General features: G+C 39.5%; 1 protein-coding gene across 1 annotated transcript in view; it reads right to left on the bottom strand.

Annotated features, from left to right (window-relative positions):
• The window catches only part of LONRF1 (LON peptidase N-terminal domain and ring finger 1), a 37360-nt gene that overhangs the window by 16107 nt on the left and 601 nt on the right, over positions 1–20652 (bottom strand). Inside the window, 7 exon segments of the mRNA XM_023517800.1 lie at positions 492–606; positions 1666–1762; positions 1861–2101; positions 3919–4068; positions 7213–7335; positions 9941–10059; positions 20482–20652. The exon segment at positions 20482–20652 is cut by the window's right edge and continues 76 nt beyond it. Of these exon segments, the coding sequence (XP_023373568.1) occupies positions 492–606; positions 1666–1762; positions 1861–2101; positions 3919–4068; positions 7213–7335; positions 9941–10059; positions 20482–20652 (1016 nt within the window).

Raw genomic sequence — 20652 nt, 5'->3', positions numbered from 1 at the left:
CACTAGTCACATTCAAGGGCTTTATTAGCCGTGAATTGTTAGCTAGTGGCGACCAATACCAGGCAGCAAAGATATAAAGCATTTCCATCAATGCAGAAAATGTCATTGGATGGAATCACTTTAGATGCTAAGGGAGTTAGACCAGGACTCGAATCTGGCCTGGGGAGAGGCAGGGCACTCGGGTTTCCCCAAATGTTGTCATTACTCAAATTAAACCTGGACCTGACCAGGTAAACATGCTCTTTTTATTTAAAAAAAAATCAAGTGCAAAGAGGTTGGTCTCTAAGATCTATCTTCTGTCCCTCGCCTCTCCAGCCTCACTTTTCTCCAACATTAGCATATGGATAATAAAACATTACCCTTTTTAGTCACTCAGCACATATAACGTAATTCATTTGGAATATGATCATCCATATTTCCATAGCTGAACAGAAATCAAACCCTGCTGCCAAACTTGAGACCAGCAAATAAACACAGACGTAAACACTTACCTCTTTTAAGCTTTCTTTGCAAAGAGGACAGTATGGTGCGTGATCTAAACAACGCTCAAGACAATTCTTACAGAACGAATGTCCACAAGGGGTTGTCACGGGCTCAAAAAACAACCTGAAATCAACCGAGATGCACGTTAGTTGTCCTGATAATAGAACCGTAGCCTTAATCTCTAGTTACAGAAGGAAGGAGGAGGGCCCAGTGGAGGACAGGAAGGAGGGGCACTGAAGTGTAACTGTACTTACTCTCCCGCACCTTTTAAAAGTTCTCCACCAACAGGGGGTCCTGCCAAGGGCCTAGAGCTGCACTATTACAACAGCCACAGGCACCTGACCTGCAGCTAGTCTCAGGTGACAAATGCGGTAAGTGTAAAATACGCCAGATTTCAAAGACTTCGTGCAAAATAAATAATGTAAAATATGTCACTAATAATTACCAATTATCTTTTGTATAGCCTTTATATTCCTATTTTATTATCAACCTAGAAATGGCTCTCTTAATAGGTTTATAAAAGTCTTACTATATAAAATTCATACAAAAGAATAACCTAATAAATAGTACAGTTGAATCCGAAAGAAATATTAGGCCTAATGCTATATGTAATATTCAACATGGAAAATTTGATTATACTACTTTAAATAATTTCCTGAAACATGGTACTTGTGAATTTCCTACAAAATGGTGTTAGATTCAGAGGTACTTTAGAAATTGTCCTGTCTAATCCCCTCACCTCACAGATGAAAAAAGCTCTGAACTAAGAGACTTGGTCAGGGATCCAGTTGCTATAAGCCAAGTGTGACCAGCACCAGATCTCCTGACTTCACAAATCCTCAGACTCTACCACAATTTATGCACATTTCAATAATTAAATATATAACTTCCATAGTACTTTATAATTTCCCAGAGTCTTTTTCTACTTAAGCCACCTGATACTCACAACACTGGGTTACAGGCTATGCAAATACTGACCCCAGGTTCTAAATTTAAAAAAACTGAGATCCAGTCACTTGCTCAAGGTGTGAAAGGCCAACCCCAAGCTAAAATTCATGTCTTCCGATTTTGAATACAGCATTCTGTTACTACTTTATATTGCCTGATATGACCTTTATCTACACTGCATTTTATTTACATGAATATAAAATATTCATCTTCTATAAAATTTTATACACTTACCTCATGCAGAGAGAACACTCAAAATCGGAGACATCTATTAGTTCTTCCGGAATATCACCATAAGCTAATGACAACATACAGACCTCATTGGGAGTTTCTATTAAAACAAACAGGGGTTTCCTCTTTAGGAAAACGTTTAAAGGCCATTCCAAATGAATAAATGTATTTTATCTAAGAATACAGTACAATTTTTACCTCCTTGTTTTTTGAGCTTATTTCGTCCATCTTCATTTACAATCACATCCTGTTCTAAAAGAGACAACTTTCTTTTCAGTAGGACACCTTTTTCCTGAATGGACAGTAAAGGTTCTGAGGACACCCTTTTCAAACAATCCTCTCTGGCAGGCACTGCTGTTGAATTTATAGACTGCGCTGACTGAGCACGGTTTAAGCTTCCTTTGACAGGCTCTGAAGTGACCTCCGCTATTTCTTCACTCTACAAAAATACAATGAACAAAAAGTAAGGTAACTATCATTCATGACTATGCTTTATTCCTTTTGCCAACAATCAAAGTGAAATGAAATGACCATTAGCTCATTTTAATGTTCACTTAACAACATACACCCTTAATTCCCAAACCACGACAAGTAAATTATTTTTTGCTGGTATAGTAAACCCTCTCCATCTATGGGTTCCAAATGTGTGAATCCATCCAACCAGAGAGAGAAGATTACAGACACACACACACACACACACACACATATACATAAAGGCTGAAGGCGTATAGACTTTTTGCTTGTCATTATTCCCTAAACAATGCAGTATGAAAACTATTATGAGGCTTAAGAGCAATTATGGTCATAAAGTTGTTCCTACCCTAAGAAAACTAAAATAAATGTAAAGGTTTACCTATTCTAAGAAACTAAAACTTTTCTGACATTCAGGTTACCTAAAATTGTGATTAATAAGCAAATATTTCACATAAAAGGTTTTAGTATAAAAAAGGGTATAGACAAAATCCTATTTATATAACTAAACAGGTTAGCCCAAAGTCTATTAGATAACTAAACAGGTTAAAAGTACCTTAGGTTCTAGTACCCAAAACTAGGAGAGTGAAGTTTTCTTGTTTTTTGAGACAGTCTTACTTTGTTGCTCTGGGTAGAGTATCATGGTGTCATCCTACCTCACAGCAACCTCAAACTCTTGGACTTAAAGCAATATTCTTGCCTCGGCTCCCCAGTAGTGCCCCCATGCCCAGCTGATTTTTCTATTTTTAGTAGAGACAAGGTGTCCCTCTTGCTCAGCCTGGTCTCGAACTCCTGACCTCAAGAGATCCTCTCACCTTAGCCTCCCAGACTGCTAGGCTTACAGGGGTGAGTCACCATGCTCAGCCTTTTGTTTTTTCTTTTTATAGGAAATGAAGTCTTGCTCAGCACCTGTAGCACAGTGGTTATGGCGCCGACCACATGCACTGAAGGTGGTGGGTTTGAACCTGGCTCAGGCCAGCTAAACAGCGACAACTGCAACAATAACAAAAAAAAACAGCCTGGCATTGTGGCAGGCGCTGTAGTCCCAGGTGCTTGGGAGGGTAAGGTAAGAGAATCACTTAAGCCCAAGAGTTTGAGATTGCTGTGAGCTGTGAGCCATGGCACTCTCCTGAAGGTGACAAAGTGAAACTCTGTGTCAAAAAGGACAGTGTTTGTAGCTCAGTAGGTAGGGTACCAGCCACAGACATCGAGGCTGGCATGTTTGAACCTGTCCTGGGCCAGCTAAAACAATGACAACTGCAACAACAACAACAAAAATAGATGGGCGTTGTGGCCGGTGCCTGTAGTCCCAGTTACTGGGGAGGCCGAGGCAAGAGAATTGCTTAAGCCCAAGAGTTTGAGGTTGCTGTGAGCTGTGACGCCATAGCACTCTACCAAGGGCAACAGAGTGAGACTCTGTCTCAAAAAAAAAAAAATGACAGAAATGAAGTCTTGCTCTGTCACCTAGGTTGGCATATATTAGCATGATCATAGCTCACTGCACCCTTGAACTCCGGGGCCCAAGCAATCTTCTTGCCTCAGCCTCCTGAGTAGCCAGGACTATAGGTTCATGCCACTGTACCCAGCTAATTTTTTACAGAGACAAGGGTCTTGCTACGTTCCCCAGGCTGATCTAAAACTCCTGGGCTCAAGTGAGCCTCCCACCTAGGCCTCTACAAGTAATGGGATTATAAGAGTGAGCCAACACGCCTGGCTGAAAGTGAAGATCTTAACTTATAAAGAAATACATACGCGAAACCCTGAGAATCTCTTCTCATTCCTTACCTGCTTTGGGCTAAGCTCAACCGGAGGGGGAGACACTTCCATTACTGAAGGAAAACCAAACGGTTTGTTTTTAACACATGGTAATGAACTCCAGGATGATTCCTTCAGGCCTTCTTTTAAGTTTTCAGGTGATAACAAATCACATAAAATCTGTAAGAGAAGTATTGAAAATGATGGAAAGTATAAAATATTTGGCTAAGGAGAATTTAATGTTAATATGAATTTATTCACTATGTAAGAAATTTTAGAAAGCTTGTAGCAGACACTATTTTTAATGGAGACAGGAACAAGCTGAGTTAAAAAGTCTCGCAAAACCAAGGTGTGCCCCACGAGGTCAAATCACCTAAAAAAAAAAATTCAAAACTTTAAAAGGAAGGCACGGGGATGGTTAGACTCAGGGTAAAAGTTGACCTTTTAGTATAAGGATTATAGAAAGAAAAGATCTTAAGTATAAAAAATTTATTTCTGAATATTAATGGACCCAATCCTGTTAAAGCAGCACATGGTTCACATTGATGTATTTTAAGGTGAGATTTGGAGTATGTATGTGAAATAAAGAACTTGGCCCTCTAACTACGGAAAGCAGAAACGTCCTGTATTGACACTGAATTTAGCCTCTGACTGACACCTAACCTGTGGGGGGCAGTTACCGCCCAGCGCTTGGCTGGGAGCAGTAAACGGCGGTGCCCCTATAATGAGCTGGAGTTAAACTAGGAGGCAGGTGCAGAATAACATTTCTTGAGGTTTACACTGGGCACATCCCTAACACTCTCAAAGAAACAGGGTGGGTTAAGTAGGGGAAGGACCTGGCTAGAAAAAACTGATAAGGATTCTAACTTTTTTGCTTGTCAAGCTTTATATGCTCAGTAATATTTTTTAAAGTCATATTTGGAGATTCAGTTTTTCAGCTGTACTATCTGCCAAATTGCACAAAAATTGGGATATCGGAGAACTTCCATAGCTGACCACCTCCTTTTGTTGACCTAATTTTCATAAAATGGACACACACACCAGACGTATGTTATCAGTACACCAGTCTCAGTTCCTTAACGCCGACAACCTCCATATGTTGACAAGTTTGTTAGTCTCTTGGGTGGTCAACTTACAGAGTTTCTACTCTAATTTACAACAAATCATTATACAGAAATATATACAATGGAAATAAAAATGTGTATCTCTGGTAGGTGCTCAAATTTATATACACAGTTCCATTTCCTCTGATTTAAAAAAGTGTATTAAACACACATCTACCCTTGGACCCTTGGGCCCAGCAATTGCACTCCAAGTTATTTGCCAAGAAGGTGTAAAAACATAGGTTCACAAAATGACTTGTATAAGAACGTTCACAGCAGCTTTACACATTAACAATAAAAAAAAAAAATTACAAAGAATTCAAATGAAAATCACTACTAACTGAATATCATAAATTGCTGTATAGTCATATAAAAGAATAGTCAATAATAATTAAGGAAAAAATTACTGGATGTATCACAGAAATTTTATGTTGAACAACGAGAAAAAAAAGACACAAAAGAGTAGATGCTGTCTGAGCCCACTGACATGAAGTTCTAGACTAAGCAACCCTACTCTATGGGCACAGAAATCTGAAATGTAATGTCTCTAGGAGCAGGTGCTGGATTTACTGAAGGAAGATGAAGGAACTTTCCAGCATGATAGAAATATTCTCTGTTTTAATTGGTATGCTGTTACATGGGTATATTCTTTTTTAAAACTCACTGAACTGTAAAATCCATGCATTTTATTTTATGGAAATTACACTACCATTTACAAAAAAGAATATTGGGGGAGAATTAAGTTATTTTGTTTTATTTTATTTTATTTTTTTTTTTTTTGAGACAGAGCCTCAAGCTGTCCCCCTGGGCAGAGTGCCATGGCATGGCACCATAGCTCACAGCAACCTCCAACTCCTGGGCTCAAGCAAGTCTCCTGCCTCAGCCTCCCAAGTAGCTGGGACCACCGGCACGCGCCACAACACCTGGCTATTTTTTCTGGTTGCAGCCATCATTGTTGTTTGGCGGCCCGGGCTGGATTCGAACCCGCCACTTTAGGTGTATGTGGCTGGCGCCTTAGCCACTTGAGCCACAGGCGCCAAGCCAAATTAAGTATTTTAAAGCATCATTTGTTTTGCATTCACCTGACCATATTCCCCTATAAACAGTTACAGACATGTAAGAATGTACAGCAGCAAGAAAAATGCAAAATTACATGCATTTAAAAAGTCTGCAGTCTCACCAGGGTGGTAACACTAATACAATACACAAAGAATAGTCAGACAAGAGACAAAAGCAAACAGTTTTTTCTTAATTAGCAGACCAGAACGTACATGTAAACAGACCTCTTAGGAAATGTGACAATGCTAGCCATATTCTTAACGGGAGTTAAGATCATGAAAAATTTCAAAGTTCTCTTACTTCAGGGTACATAAACATCTCCCCAGAGGCTTGAAAAACTATTGTCTCGATTTCAGAGACTGTGATTCCAAAGAGCTGTGGTCAATGAGGCCCAAGAGTCTGTGTGTTTAACATGCATCCCACAGGAAGCACCACCCAAGGATTAATAAGGTGGCATGTTCTCAGGAAACTGCGGAGAGAACAATGACTGGGAGCCTAAATATGTACTACGATAGATTTTTCCAAAGAATTTTTCAATGACCCTACTCTTTCCGGATACCCCATGAATAAGTCTGACTTTTGACAAGAACTGAATGCTATTTTTTTTTTCATGCTGGCAAATCAAAAACTCTGTCAAGTTCTGAAGAAACCTGTTGAACTTGTTTTAACCCAATGTTTCCCAAAGTCCTGTGGTCAGAAAACTCTCCCCCCCCCCCCCGCCCTTTTTTTGGGTACTTAACACCTAACATACCATAGTGGAACTAATTTTGGAAAGCAGTGTTTATATGGAGTATCAAGAAAAATAAAGCAAAAGAAATTGACGGGGGCAACAGTCCTGGCAATCATGGGAAAGTAAGAAGTGTAGGCAAAACACAGGCTGGTGAGGCCCCTGAGCAGACACACCAGGACAGCAAGGTCTGATTAAGGACCATCAGTTTGTCTTGGACTGAACAAACGATTGGGGAACTCAAACTGGGATTGAAATATCTGTGAACGAAATGTTTTGATTTCTCTGAGAACTCAATGTGTGAAGTATACTAACCTGAAAGCCACCTGTCCAATTGTTCTTAGACTTATTCACTTCTTACACTGTTACTCCAACTTTCCACTTAGCTTTTTTTTTTTGCCCTGCCTATAACCAAATAGTTGGTCAACTGATTACCTTTTCTACTTGCAGCTTTGCCGGTGCAAAATCTTCATCAAGGGCTAAGCACTGAAGAAAGAGTTGTAAGGCATCACCTAGAAAACCAGCATCATGGAGCACTTTTCCTTTCCTGTAGTAGACCTGCAATAAAAGCACATGTATAAAACCTTCAGGGATAAAACTGATTTCTTTTTTTCTTTATTGTTGGGGATTCCTAGGATAAAACTGTTTTTAAAACATCATTATCAAGCTGCGAAAAAAAGTAGTCTGCTCAGAAATGCAAATTTGGAAACTCTGAATGATCCTGAGGAGGCCGAGACCTTTTAAAGGCATGTACCCATGCACCATTCCGGAGAGATACTAAGTGAGAAACTGAGACGCAGACAATGATCAGACTAAAGCTCCACAGCAAGTCAGAGCTTGGCAACACCAGAAAGACCACGTTCCCCACTTTTAAGAAACTACTGATAGGCAGCGCCTGTGGCTCAAAGGAGGAGGTGGGTTCAAACCCAGAGGTGGCGGGTTCAAACCCGGCCTCGGCCAAAAACAAAACAAAACAAAAACAAAGAAACTACTGAGTTAAATATTATTGATATAATAACAGCTGTTTAAGGAAAAAAGGAAATAATATGAAAAGTTATGCTGACTTTAAGATGCATCAAGACAAAAAAAAAACATTAAAGTGTGAAAAATCTCTATTTCTTAGATCAGGACAATATGGCAAACATCTTTCAAGTTATTAAAAATGTATATTTGCCTGTGCTATTTCTTTTTTCTTTTTTTTTTTTTTTTTGAGACAGAGTCTCACTTTGTTGCCCTCAGTAGAGTGCTATCGCATCACAGCTCACAGCAACCTCAAACTCTTGGGCTTATGCAATTCTCTTCCCTCAGCCTCTCATGTAGCTGAGACTTACAGGCACCCACCACAACGCCTGGCTATTTTTGTTGTTATTGTTGCAGTTGTCATTGTTGTTTAGCTGGCCCAGGTCCGGTTCAAACCTGCCAACCCCAGAGCATGTGGTTGGCACCATAACCACTGTGTTATAGGCGCCAAGCCGCCCAGGCTATTTCTTAAGAAAGTACTTGTTTTCATTAATCCTTATGTTGCCTTTTATTTTTCTCTTTCATGATATGAGTTAAGCAAGTTCTGTAACAATAATTAGAACTGGAACCCTATTAATTATCACTAATAAACCAAAAATTTAATCTGCGAGTCAGTCCACCAAAAAAACGTTAAGAACCTATCTATTAAATCACATCAGAGAAGCCTAAAGAATGTTCTACTCAAACAACTTTTTAGCTACCAAATGACCGAGGAAAACCAATTCTCTTATCATACCGCCTCAGTGATAAATCTGGAGAGTTCTTTCCTTTGGAAGTTTTAAAGGTATTCATATTGACCACTGCCCTCTTATTCTTAATATACATTTGTTCTGTGATAACCAGTCATGCCAGTCATTCTGATATAAACCAGAATTTTATATCATTTCCCTAATTAACTTCTAATTTTTTAGAGCATCCTTACTATGAGGTTGGACAATTAAGTTTGCAAACTCATCCTAGAAAAAGCGCAATGTACCTCACTGTTGAATATCACTATGGTCACCTTTGAAGTGCTCCCCTGGAAAGCTGTGTACCAATGCCAGAGCCTACTCCACCCTTCAAAGCACTTTTTCTAGGAAGAGCTTGTGAACTTAACTGTCAGACCTTATACAATGGCAGCTCTGATAGCCACTCCAGAAAAAGAGTTCCAAAATTGCTTTGAAGGGTGGACTAGGTGCTTGGTGTAGGTTGCCAAGTCAGGTATTTTGAAGGGGACCATAATGATACTCAGCAATGAGGGATGTAGGACTTTTTCTAGGACGAGTTCTCAAACTTAACTGTCCAAACTTGTACATTGTCCTCAAAGGCCTGGTTTTAAATGGAGGGGAAAAAGTCACAAAAAAGGTAACTTCTATCTTAAAGAACACATATGACAGACAGATTCACTTGCCTTGGCAATTTGATAAAAGGATAATTAACAAACTCACTATGTGTAATACATATTACTCAAGTCTTTTTTCTTTTTTCACTCTACAGAGAGTGCTGTGGCACAATCATAACTCACTGCAACCTCAAACTCCTGGGCTCAAGCAATCCTCTTGCCTTAGTCTCCCGAGTAGCTAGGACTGCAGGCATGTGACATGATGCCCAGCTAATTTTTCTATTTTTTTGTAGAGACAGGGTCTCACTGTGTTGCTCACGCTGATCTAGAACTCCTGGACTTCCTTCAAGTCTATTAAAACTGTATGGGTGAGGCAACCTCCTTGGCTTCCCGCTTCTGTATTAAGTCACTGCCTAATCACTCAGTTGCCATTATAATGCTTCAAACAATCTTCCAACCCCCAATGCCTATTTTGTTTCTATTAATAAACCTCCTTCAGTGACATCGTTTGAATCCATCTTCACAATAGACGGCAAGTCGTATTTCTTTGCAGAAATTATATGCAATACTATCCTTTTTTTTTCCTGTGCCACGAATTCTTTGTTCCTTATGAAACAAGTTTCTCATAATTTACAAAACTGTCCTGTAATAATCGATGTAACACACTCATCCATGCAAAATACTGAACCTAGATTTCTAGGACACCAGGTATTTTATTTAGAGTTAATCATACATTCTGTTAAAACTTGTAACCGTAATTGAATGAACATTCCCTACAGTCAAAATTTCAAAATTTATGCAAATATAAAATAGTCACTTTACCTCAGGCCAATCTGGAAGTTGAAAGAGAACAGCATTCAAATCTTCTATGGCTGCTTTAAACTCTTGGAGACCAGCATATGATTCCGCTCTGTAAATTTTCAGAATCAAATCCCTTGGCTCTGAAATAAATATTTCATAAGGATATGATTATTTAAAAAATATTATTATATAATCATCCCACTAGATTGAGAAATGACTTAGTTACTCTAGAATCAATAGCCAATAAGCTAAATTCATGAAGTGTAGGTGCAACTCCATGTCCATGTTGACTCTTAGCTGGTTATTATATCAAATCATTGTAAGTAGATCATTTTAGTGGAGAAAATTATTATTTTTAAGAATACAGGAAATAATTTTATAATATGAATAATCATCCCCAAGAAAACTAGTAGTTTTTAAAAGCACAGTCTATATGGATTTTAACTGCATATGTCTGAGATATACAGAAGATTCGCCTTTGTGTAATAAATCTTATTTTTATGCCCGATTTTCTAATCTTCATTCATAAATCACCATATGTGCAACTATTAATATTCCATGTAGAATTCCCATAGTGCCAAGAGACTGACCAAGGATCACCCTGACGAGGGTGTCAGTGGTCCTGACTCTGGAGGAAATAGGTTGATAAGAATAGGTTTTAAGAGGTCAAATTTGTAATTACTGCCACTAGCAAGAACAGCATTAGCCTGATTCAAAATATATTTAATTTCGGCTCAGCATCTGTAGCATAGTGGTTACCATGCTGGCCACATGCACTGAGGCTGGCGGGTTTGAGCCTGGCCCATGCCGGCTGAACAACAATAACAACTGGAACAACAACAACAAAAAAAAAACAGCCAGGGTTTGTGGTGGGTGCCTGTAGTGCCAGCTACTTGGGAGGCTGAGTCAAGGGAATCGCTTAAGCCCGAGAATCTGAGGTTGCTGTGAGCTATGATGCCAAAGCACTCTACCAAGGGTGACAGGTTAAGAATATATATTTCAAGTACTCCTGAGAAAAAAGGCTTTGAGGTTAATTTCACTATCTACATCTGCGCTTGAGAAACCAAGTTATTAATACATGGCATTCAGAATTCAGACAGTTAGCTGGTTCATTTATATTAATGTAATCAATTATTGCAGGTACACAGGTTCTAAAACCATACTTCTAAAGCAAGAAATTAATTTTCAGCATAACTATACATGATATGACTCTTTTTAAAAAGTATTCATCTTTGAAGGCTTCAAAAACATAAAATAAGGCACTCACTGTGAGAAGGGCCTAAAGACTTCATTGCCTCCAAATAAAATTTCATAAAATTCATCAATAGCTCCTGGTTTACTCTAATTTCGAAATGATTACTTTTCTTGTACAGATAACTTGAACAATTAAATGAGACAGGTTCTTTCAGTTACCGGTATTCAATAACTGGAATTATATTGTTCCCACAATTCTGTTTCAATGAACATTTCTGAAGAAGAATGAAATTAGTATTTTAGAAAAATATTTTTTACTTCCTAAAAAAATGTAAGTCTAGAATACTCGGTCTGTTTCTTCAAGGACTATAATTGAAAATCATTCTCTCTGGACAAAAACACATAGAAATTAAAAGCTCAGGATGATTAATCAATCAAGAATCAGGCGTTCCTAACAAGACTTACCAGTATCTTCAACAAAAACCAATCTGTAAAATTTCTCAAGAAAAGACTGTATCCCTTTTCTTTTCCACACTGAAAATTTTCAGCTATGAAGATTCCCCACCAGGGGGGTCTTACAATGTTACTGTGCATTGTGGCAAGCAGAGAAGATGTATATCCTAAAAAGAGCTAGATTTTAAGACCCTTGTTCTCCAATTCTTGGTAGATGATGTGCTTACTGACAATTCAGCCAATAGAATAATTGCTTTAAATGACTTTACTGGGAAAAAAAAAAAGAAATAACTTTATAAGGCGAATTTAAACTTTTGATACTTTTTTAAAGAGATTAGGGCCATTCCACTTATTACTGCAAATCCTTCTTAATTCCGAAAAAGAGCCAAATGTCCTAATTAAGGGCCTCTGGATAAACCAAAGCTTACAGAATGTCTGCCCTCCGCGTCAGCTTTCCAGAAAGGCAACTGAAAAACAGCAGTCACGGCTGTATCATTAACGTGAGTTTGAAAGAGTTAAGAAATATTTACAGTATGCTCTTTACCTGACCTTGGGGACAGTGGAGGAAACAAGTCACCTCCCTGTACAAGCCACCAGGAAGATCCTGCCTCTGGTGCTTTGAGCTAATTGTACTGAGTCTGATTATGGTACTTAACTCTGTGATCTCATTCTAAAGCACTTAATACCCCTGGTCTTGTTTCCATGTCTACCAGAACCAAGGGCAGATCTGCTGGTTCTGCCCCCTGATTTAACTCCTTGGTCTTTATCTTCAATCTTGATTTTTCACCTTAACCTTAGATCCATCAAATTTCCACCTGCCTGCTCTTCTCCTCAAAGTCTGCATGTTCTTCACCAAAAAAGGTGTTTTCTCTCTATCAGTGACTCACTGACTTTCCACCTTGGAGTCAGCCTTAACTTTGTCAGTATCACTTCCTATGATAGTTCTCTATTTTTTCCCCCTGTACGGCTAGTTCCCCTAGGGCATTAGGCTCCCCAGATCTCAGCACTAGCACAATAGCTTGCTAAGTGACCTCCCTGCTTCCAGCTCTGCACAACCTACAGCCTCACCATCCACTAGATAAAATAGGTAGTATTTATTACAACATACAAGTTCCTTCATGCCGGTGTCCTGCCCTCTCTCCAGCCTTACTTCTTGTTACCAACTCCTTCCCACTTATACCCACCTCCTCACACTGTCCCACGCATACCATTCTATGTCACATGGGCTCTTCCCTTACCATACCATTCCTCACACACCCCTTCTCCTCTTTGGCTGGAGAGGAAGGCTTTCTGGCACCCAGTAGCCCTCAGCTCCCCAATCTCCTTCCAAGATACTTCCCTTTGGTTCCACCTGCTCTCCTACTTACTCAATGGTGACCTGAGGCAAATTATGAATTATCCCTGTATTTCCCTGTCCTTTGATATAAAATTAAGGGGATTTTCAAAATTTATTCTTAAGAAATACAACTTACTATGTACTATTGTGAATGATTTATAATTGTTAGAACAATTCTATATGGATCTCATATTTCCTACATTGTCATAAATAAGACTGGGCACAGAGAGTTTAAGTAGCTAACCCAAGATCACACAGCGAGTAACTGGCAGATACAAGATCCTAACGCAGGCAGTCTGGCTCCAGCATTCTTGCTGTTTACCTCTGTGCTGTGATATTAACAGCATCTACCTGACAGGGTTACTCAAGAGAGTAAATTAATGTGTGCAAAATACTTAGAACAGGGATTAGTATACCCAAAGCATAATTTGTCTGCTGTTACGATTATGTTCTGTCACTGTGTATGTGACAGCATTTACTACAGTAATTTAATTTTAAAATCTATTTTTGAGTTCCATTATTTCCTATCTTTGCATCTTCAGATTCTGGCTTTGATAAATGTTTCCTGAACCTAGAGGAAATTAATTAAAATCTGATCCCTTAAGCTTCTCAATTTATGCTCCCATCCTCTCTTTCCTAAGACCCAGTATTATGTGTAAGTCATTAAGCAAACAAGAAGATTGAACTAAAACTCTGATACACCTCTGGAGAAAGTAGTCTTTAGCTGTCCAGAGCATTTCATGGGCTGGAGAGTTTTCTAGAGATACGGTTTTCTTTGTTCCAATACTTAGGGACCCAGGATTGGTAACAAGAGTGTAAAAGCTGTTTCTTTAGTCCATCTCCAAGAAAACCTTTTTCAAATCATAGATGTTACAAGATCCTTACTCATGAAATTTGAAAAATGTGAAGAAATAACTAAAAACGTTTTTCCCATCACAAAGCCATAATCAGTGTTGACACTGTCAAAGACGAAAGTACCACAAATGTAAAGTTCTAATTGGCTTTTATTTGGGATTCTAGAAATGGGCAGCATTTCACTCTGTCAAATGGGTGTTCAGATGAGCTTAGCAGGGAAGGTTAGCTTTAAAGGCAGAAATGGGCTGAGGACAGTAGAAACGGGACAAAAAGTGGATGGATCGTTTCAAAGTTGAAAACTTCCTCTATAGGGTTAAACAGAAGAGGCTTCCTTATATCACTGACTCAGGTTGACTGGAATCTCTTGTTTTTTTGCAAAACTGTACATTTCAAAGTTCAGTTTGCTTAGGTGGTACTTAGTACCGACATTCTGGTTTGATCTGGTCTGCTGGGGCCTCCTGCAGAAGGCTAGTCCAAAATCATGGCATCCCATAAAGTTTTTTTCTATGTGTGGAGATTACATTTATAATGTATACTTTAAAAACATGTCACCCATGTGTTTTTATGTAATCAAATACTAGCCCACATGAATTTTAATGGCTCCAAAGTATTTTACACAATCTATTTTAAAAATTTCCTACTCTATAATTAAAGCATTTGCAAATTTTTAGTTTAAAACGTGTAACAAACAACTGTCTATCTCATATACCTGCCTCTTTTCTTAGAAATATCTGCTATAAAGTTGAATATGTAGAAAATCATACATACACAAAGTGTTTAATACAATCTACTATCCCTCCTTTTGTAAGAACTTTCCTCCATACTCCCAACAAGCTCTGTTTTTCTGTTTACTAGAAAAATACAAATTAAAAACAGAATCATTATATTAATGTGAATTTCTCCAATGGTTTGACCTTCAAAACTATACACTAAATAGATATTTGAATTGTGTACAAAAGTTACTGTTTATATCCTTCTTCTCATTCTGAGTGCCTTTTTCTGAGATTTATATTGACATTGAATACATCAAGCTATCAAAATGTTCAATGTCTAACCAAAATATAAAATGTGTTCGCTTCCAATACTCTAAGTTCAATATGATAGAACTTGGTTACCATAGATAAGCTGAAAGCTAGCAATTGATAAGTTACTAATGATTAATAATATCCAGGAAAAGTAGTCTGACATAGTATCTAAGAAGCTCAATGCTGGATTCAGAAGACTGAGTTCACATTCCCTTTGGGCAATTTATCTTTTCGATCCTGAGTCTCCTCACCTATAAAATGCCTACATCTTCTAACTGTTGTAAGGAACGAATAAGATGACGCCTGTTTCACACTTAACACAGTTAACACCGCCTGGCATGCAGGTGCTCAACTGATAATGATTGTGGCTGAGAACATGACAAAGCATCTCAAAACAAGCTGATGAAGAAATTAAATAAGCTCTGATCCAACTACAGAGGAGTACTTCCTATCTTCTCTTTTACCCACATAAATCTTAGCCTAGATGAGGAACAGTTTCAGGAATCAGGAGTACAGGCTGAACAACAGGCAGTACGAAAGTGGGCCAGGGAAGGGGGGGGAAGCAACAGACTGACACTGTCTTACCAAAGAAAAAGGAACAAATTGAACAGAAGCTTCTGTCTTGCCTCTTAGAGTTCTCTTAAGTCACTCGTTGTCTATAATAGAACATAATTCCAATTTGGAAAACTACTTTTGTAGGGAAAAAGGCAGAACACTACACAAATTCATCTAAAATTTGACTTGAGTTTCTCCAAGCCTCTCAGAGTTTTTCCACTAAAAAGGAAAAAAAAAATGAGTCTGAATGAATAAAAAGCTAATATACAACTAGAAATCTGATATAACTCAATTTTGGTAGATTTTGCATTATTTGATGAATAAAAAGCAGGTACAAACACAAAAATTGTGCATTTAAAGCAGGGCATTTTGTAGTTCCTTATATAATCAGTTTTTTCCATCTTCTACATAAATAGGAATATGCCAGCAAAAATCCTTCAAGGACCTGAATTAAAGGAAAAAAATCAGAGATATACCATACATAGTCTCAATTAAAAGTCAACTGAGCAATAGATTCTATTTCCTGGAGATTTTTAGTAAATCAATTTGTTGCAATTATGAAAAACACAAACATTCTAAGGGACTTTGCTCACTTCTGTATTTCCAGCATCTAATATAATGCCTTGTAGACAGCAGGTACTCAATAAATATTTACTGAACGAACAGCCAGAATGCTTAATGATTTATGTTTTCTATAAAACTAAAGGTTGAAATAATGTCGTGTTTACAAGCGGTATCTATATATCTGATTTCTGCTTTCAGTGATGACATGGCCACTTACACGCCTTAAGAAAGCTCCGTAAATTCTTGAGGATTTTTTTCTTCAATCTATGAATTAGGGATACTACTAAGGTGTGTTCTCCCATCTCACCTGATCTTTTGTAAGGAGTAAGATAAAGAAAGACAAAATAGTTTGTGAACTATAAAGCACGTTGTAAAGGTCAATGTTACTATAGCAAGTCGTCTGCACGGTAAGGACTGAATTAAGTCAAAGTGGCCCTCCCTTTATCCAAGGGGGGTACATCCCAAGACCCCATGGATGCCTGAAACCAAGGACAGTACCAAGCCCTGTATGTATGTTGTTTTTTTCCCCATATACACATATCTATGATAGAAGTGTAATTTATAAACTAGGCCTAGTGAGAGAGTAAGAATAATAAAAAAAGAACAATCACAACAATGTCCTATAGTCAAAGTTATGTGAATATCGCCTCTCACTCAAAACATCTTAGTGTAGGTAACTGAAACTGTGGAAAGCAAAACCACAGATAAGGTGAAATTACATTTTTTTTTTTTTTTTTTTGCAATTTTTCTTGCCCGGGGCTGGGTTTGAACCTGCTACCTCTGGCATATGGGGCCAGCGCCCTACTTCTCTGAGCCACAGGCGCAGCCCCGAAATGACTTTTTGATTAAATTCAAATATCTTCATTTCTATCTAGAGTTCTTAAAGATACTTAAAACCCTTTACAATTTAAGTATATTTAGAATTTGACTGTACTTGGAGTAATATTTTTATAACTAAAGCCTTATAGGATCTATGTTTTATTGATCTATACTAAAATGTTACTACTAATTAACATAAGTAACCTAGAAACAGTATTTAACCTCTACTCTGCTAATATTATTCAGGGAGTAGACAGAACAGAATAGGACCTGAAATCATAAGGTTTATATTTCCATTGCAGCTAAATCATCTTCTAGCCATAACACAACTTTTACATTTTAAAAATCTTTTAATTAATATTTCCTGGGCATTTATGCTGTGTTCTGCGCCATTTAAAGCATTTAGCACGTTTTGGCTCATTTAATTCTCACAACAACTCTATGAAGTAGAGACATTCTCATTTTTCGGATAAGGAAACCAAAACACAGAGAGGTCAAACACCATGTCCAAAGTCACAGAGTGAGTAGAGGTCTGTGCAGGGAGTCACACTCTGGTGCTGGGCTTGCAGCAGGCCGAGCTTTAATCCCTACGCCACACCTCACTCTCTCTCTCGGTGCCTCAGTTTCCTTCTGAGGATAATAATTCTCCATGAGAGTCTCTGTAAAGACGAAATGATAATAAGAATGTAAAAATAACAGATAAGAGACAAATATTTTATCATTAACATTAAAGACAAAATTTTCTTTCCACACCTATTTTAAGTAAAATGTCCTTGCCTCTTCTGACCTTATTTAAAGCCAGCTCAAACTGTAAATTGTGCTGTTCTGTTATTTTCTTTTGTGGGAGGGGTGAACACAGGAAGGAGGCAAGTCAATCAATGTAAAAACCATTAAAAATAAAAAGAGGACAGTATAGCACCGAGGGGTCATTTCAATAGACTCAAGAATAAAGACTGAATGCAGCAAAGACTTTTACATAATATCCCTGACTACCAAAAAGAAAGTTATGAAACATCTGAGAGTTAATACCAAAAGATCAATGGATTAAATGTTATCTAAATATATTTCAATTCAACAGAAACTTATGTAATCTCAATGGGAAACTTCTGATTTTGGCAAAGGTTTGCAAGCTTTCCTTTGCTGCTGGCAGGGATAAGTTTGGATGTGTGTGGGCTAACTGCAGACTAGATTATTTTTTTCTTGTTAATACTATTTAATTCTTTCATTATAAGCATTATATAAAAATATTATAGTGAAGATCTTTTTCATTATCAACAATGACAGTATCACCAATAACTATAACTGTACAGTTATATAAATATATTTCAAAGGCCTACCTAGCTAATTTGCCAACTCCAAAGAAGTTAAAGCTTAGCAACTGGACAAATAGATTGCTTCTACTAGCGAATATTTTTATATTCACCCCTAAATTATGGGATACTTATAATTTGTCCTTTACTAACAATTTTGTAGCTTCTTTCTTTTACTTCATACTAAGAATTCAAAAGATAAAAATACTTATTCTCATTAGTACCATCCAGACATTTTCAACTAGAAAGTAAATGATTTTTGAAAGATCTAAAAATGATAAATAAATAAATAGGTAAAAGAAGACCTGGATTCTAGTCCTGCAAAAGTAGGATTAAGGGGCAAAATTCCACTGTACAGTCTATGCAATTTGAAAAAAAGGAGAAAACGTAGATCTTTCAGAGCCCTATCCTGTTAAAAATAATGTATTCTATCCAAAGTCCAGAATTTCCCTTAATTAAAATACTGGTCATAGATTATTAAGCTAGACTTTAATTAATAAATGTGCTCACTGTTCTTCCATGGACCAGGACCTGAATTCCTAAGAAGCACCTAATTTAAGAAAGTCAAAGCACTAAGTCAGTAGTAGTTAACACGGAAAAGTGCTATTGATTTGTTTCACCCTCTGTTTTATACTTAGGGATAAAACAACTTCTTTAGAAATGTGTATTCCACGTTTCCCTGGATGAGTTAGGAGGCAGGATGAACTTCAGACCAACATTTAGGAGATGTGGAGGATACAGTGCCGCCTCTTCCACCAGCTAGCTGTGTGACTCACTGCCTGGCTTTGCTTCCTCATTTTAAAAACAAGAGCAGTGCCACTTACTAGGGTGGTTTGTACAACCAGGTCCAGCTTCTCCTCTCTTAACTTTATTCCACTGAGAGACAGTCCTATGTATCAGAATTCTGTATTCCACAATTTTCTTTTGTTCTGGGTCTAGTGATTCTATTTTATAACTACCTACTTATAAGGACACTGAAAGAATATGAAAACATGCTGGGTTTGTATTTTGAACCCCGAAGGTATTAAATAACTCAAGATATTGCCACTAGTTCAATATGACTAAGCACTTAGGGTAAGAGACCCACAAGATGATACTTTAAGCTACATAATTTATAAATTTACCTAATACGTAAACCCGTTTACATTTTAGAGATGTTCTCTTGGGAATTATTCCCCCAACTATTAACTCATGCTAACATACAGACACTTAAATCTTGAAGTATGCTTAACACAAGGTATATCAATCGTGACACGACTGACATTCAGGGCCTGATAATTCTTTGTTGTGGGAGGCTGTCCTGGGCATCCCTGTCCTCTCCCACTAGATGTCGGTACCAGCACCACCCCCACAAGGGATGGCAAGCAAGAATGTCTCCAGATATTGCCAGATTTGCTCTAGATAATGTCCCCTGAGAGAGGCGAGGCAAAATCCTTCCGGAAGAAAACTACCGATTTAAAGAACAACTCTTCATCTTACGTAAGAGAAGTCTGTCCTTGCTCCCTTTCCTAGCCTAAAACCAGCTTAAGAAAGTGCTAACCTAGCTTAAGAGGCTGAAGCTGCTTCCTGGAAAACCCAACAGAGTAAAGACCCACGAAGCCTTTAAACCACAGCTCGATCATGAGTGGAAAGGCTAAAACAAGCGTGGTAATGAACTCTGGATCGGAGACTGCCGCTACAGCTCTCCCATACTAGGTGTAGTCCAAAATAAGTACCTATGTATATATGAAATAAGCACGATTTAAAATAGGCAGGCGGAAACTTCCAAGGGGAAGCAATTCTGCAAGCATCTTCTGGGAAAAGTTGACCACCTTGGGCAGCTCTGCCACCCGCCCTGAGCCGGCGGCAGCGGGGGCCCCCGGGTGCTGGGTGCCGGCCTGGCTCCCGCCACGCCCTCCGGACGTCACCCGTTACACAACGCCCCCCACCCCCAGCTTATGCAATTCCGCCCTCCCGCGGCTTCCAATTGTCCCGGTGACTTTAGCGAGAGACGAAGGTAAACGTCGCCCGCCTGGCCTCGCAGGGGCTCCCATCCTCGCCTGGCCCGAGAGCCAATTACCGGAAAGAGCGCAGCAGGAAGCGGCGGCCGCTCGGGCTCGCGGGGCCCCCACCCCATCCCGCGCCCGGGCGGCCGGGTCCCGGTCACCCGCTCCGCGCCACGCGCGCGCGCGCCCGCGCCGGCCCGTAGCCGAGGGAACCCCGCGCCCGCGCGCCCCTCCCGGCGCCGCGTCACAGTCGGCTCCCCGGGCGATCCCCACTGTGACCGAAGCACCCCGGGGCGCCGCCCCCTCCCGCACCCCAGAGCACCCCGAGCCCCGACGCGCCGGAGGCCAAGCGGCCACGGAGAAGCAAAGAAGCCTCCCCGGAGCGCAGCCGAGCTCGGGGTCCCCGGCCCGCCGGGGACAGGAGGGTGGGGTCGGCCCGGCCCGCGCCACATCCCCGCGCGATCACCTGCTCGCAGCGCCTCGCAGGCGGCGGCCAGGGCCTCCCGGTAGCGCCCCTGGTGCAGCAGCTCCCCGAGCCGCCCGGCCGCCCGGGCCCGCTCGTGCTGGCCCGGGAACCACTTCTCCGCCAGGTGGTTGAGCACGACGCTCGTTCTGAAGTCTGAGGCGGCGATGGCGG

Source organism: Otolemur garnettii, unplaced genomic scaffold, assembly GCF_000181295.1.
Source record: "Otolemur garnettii isolate 467f Iridium unplaced genomic scaffold, OtoGar3 scaffold00121, whole genome shotgun sequence".
Lineage (NCBI taxonomy): Eukaryota > Metazoa > Chordata > Mammalia > Primates > Galagidae > Otolemur > Otolemur garnettii.
This window is presented reverse-complemented; position numbering and strand designations above follow the sequence as displayed.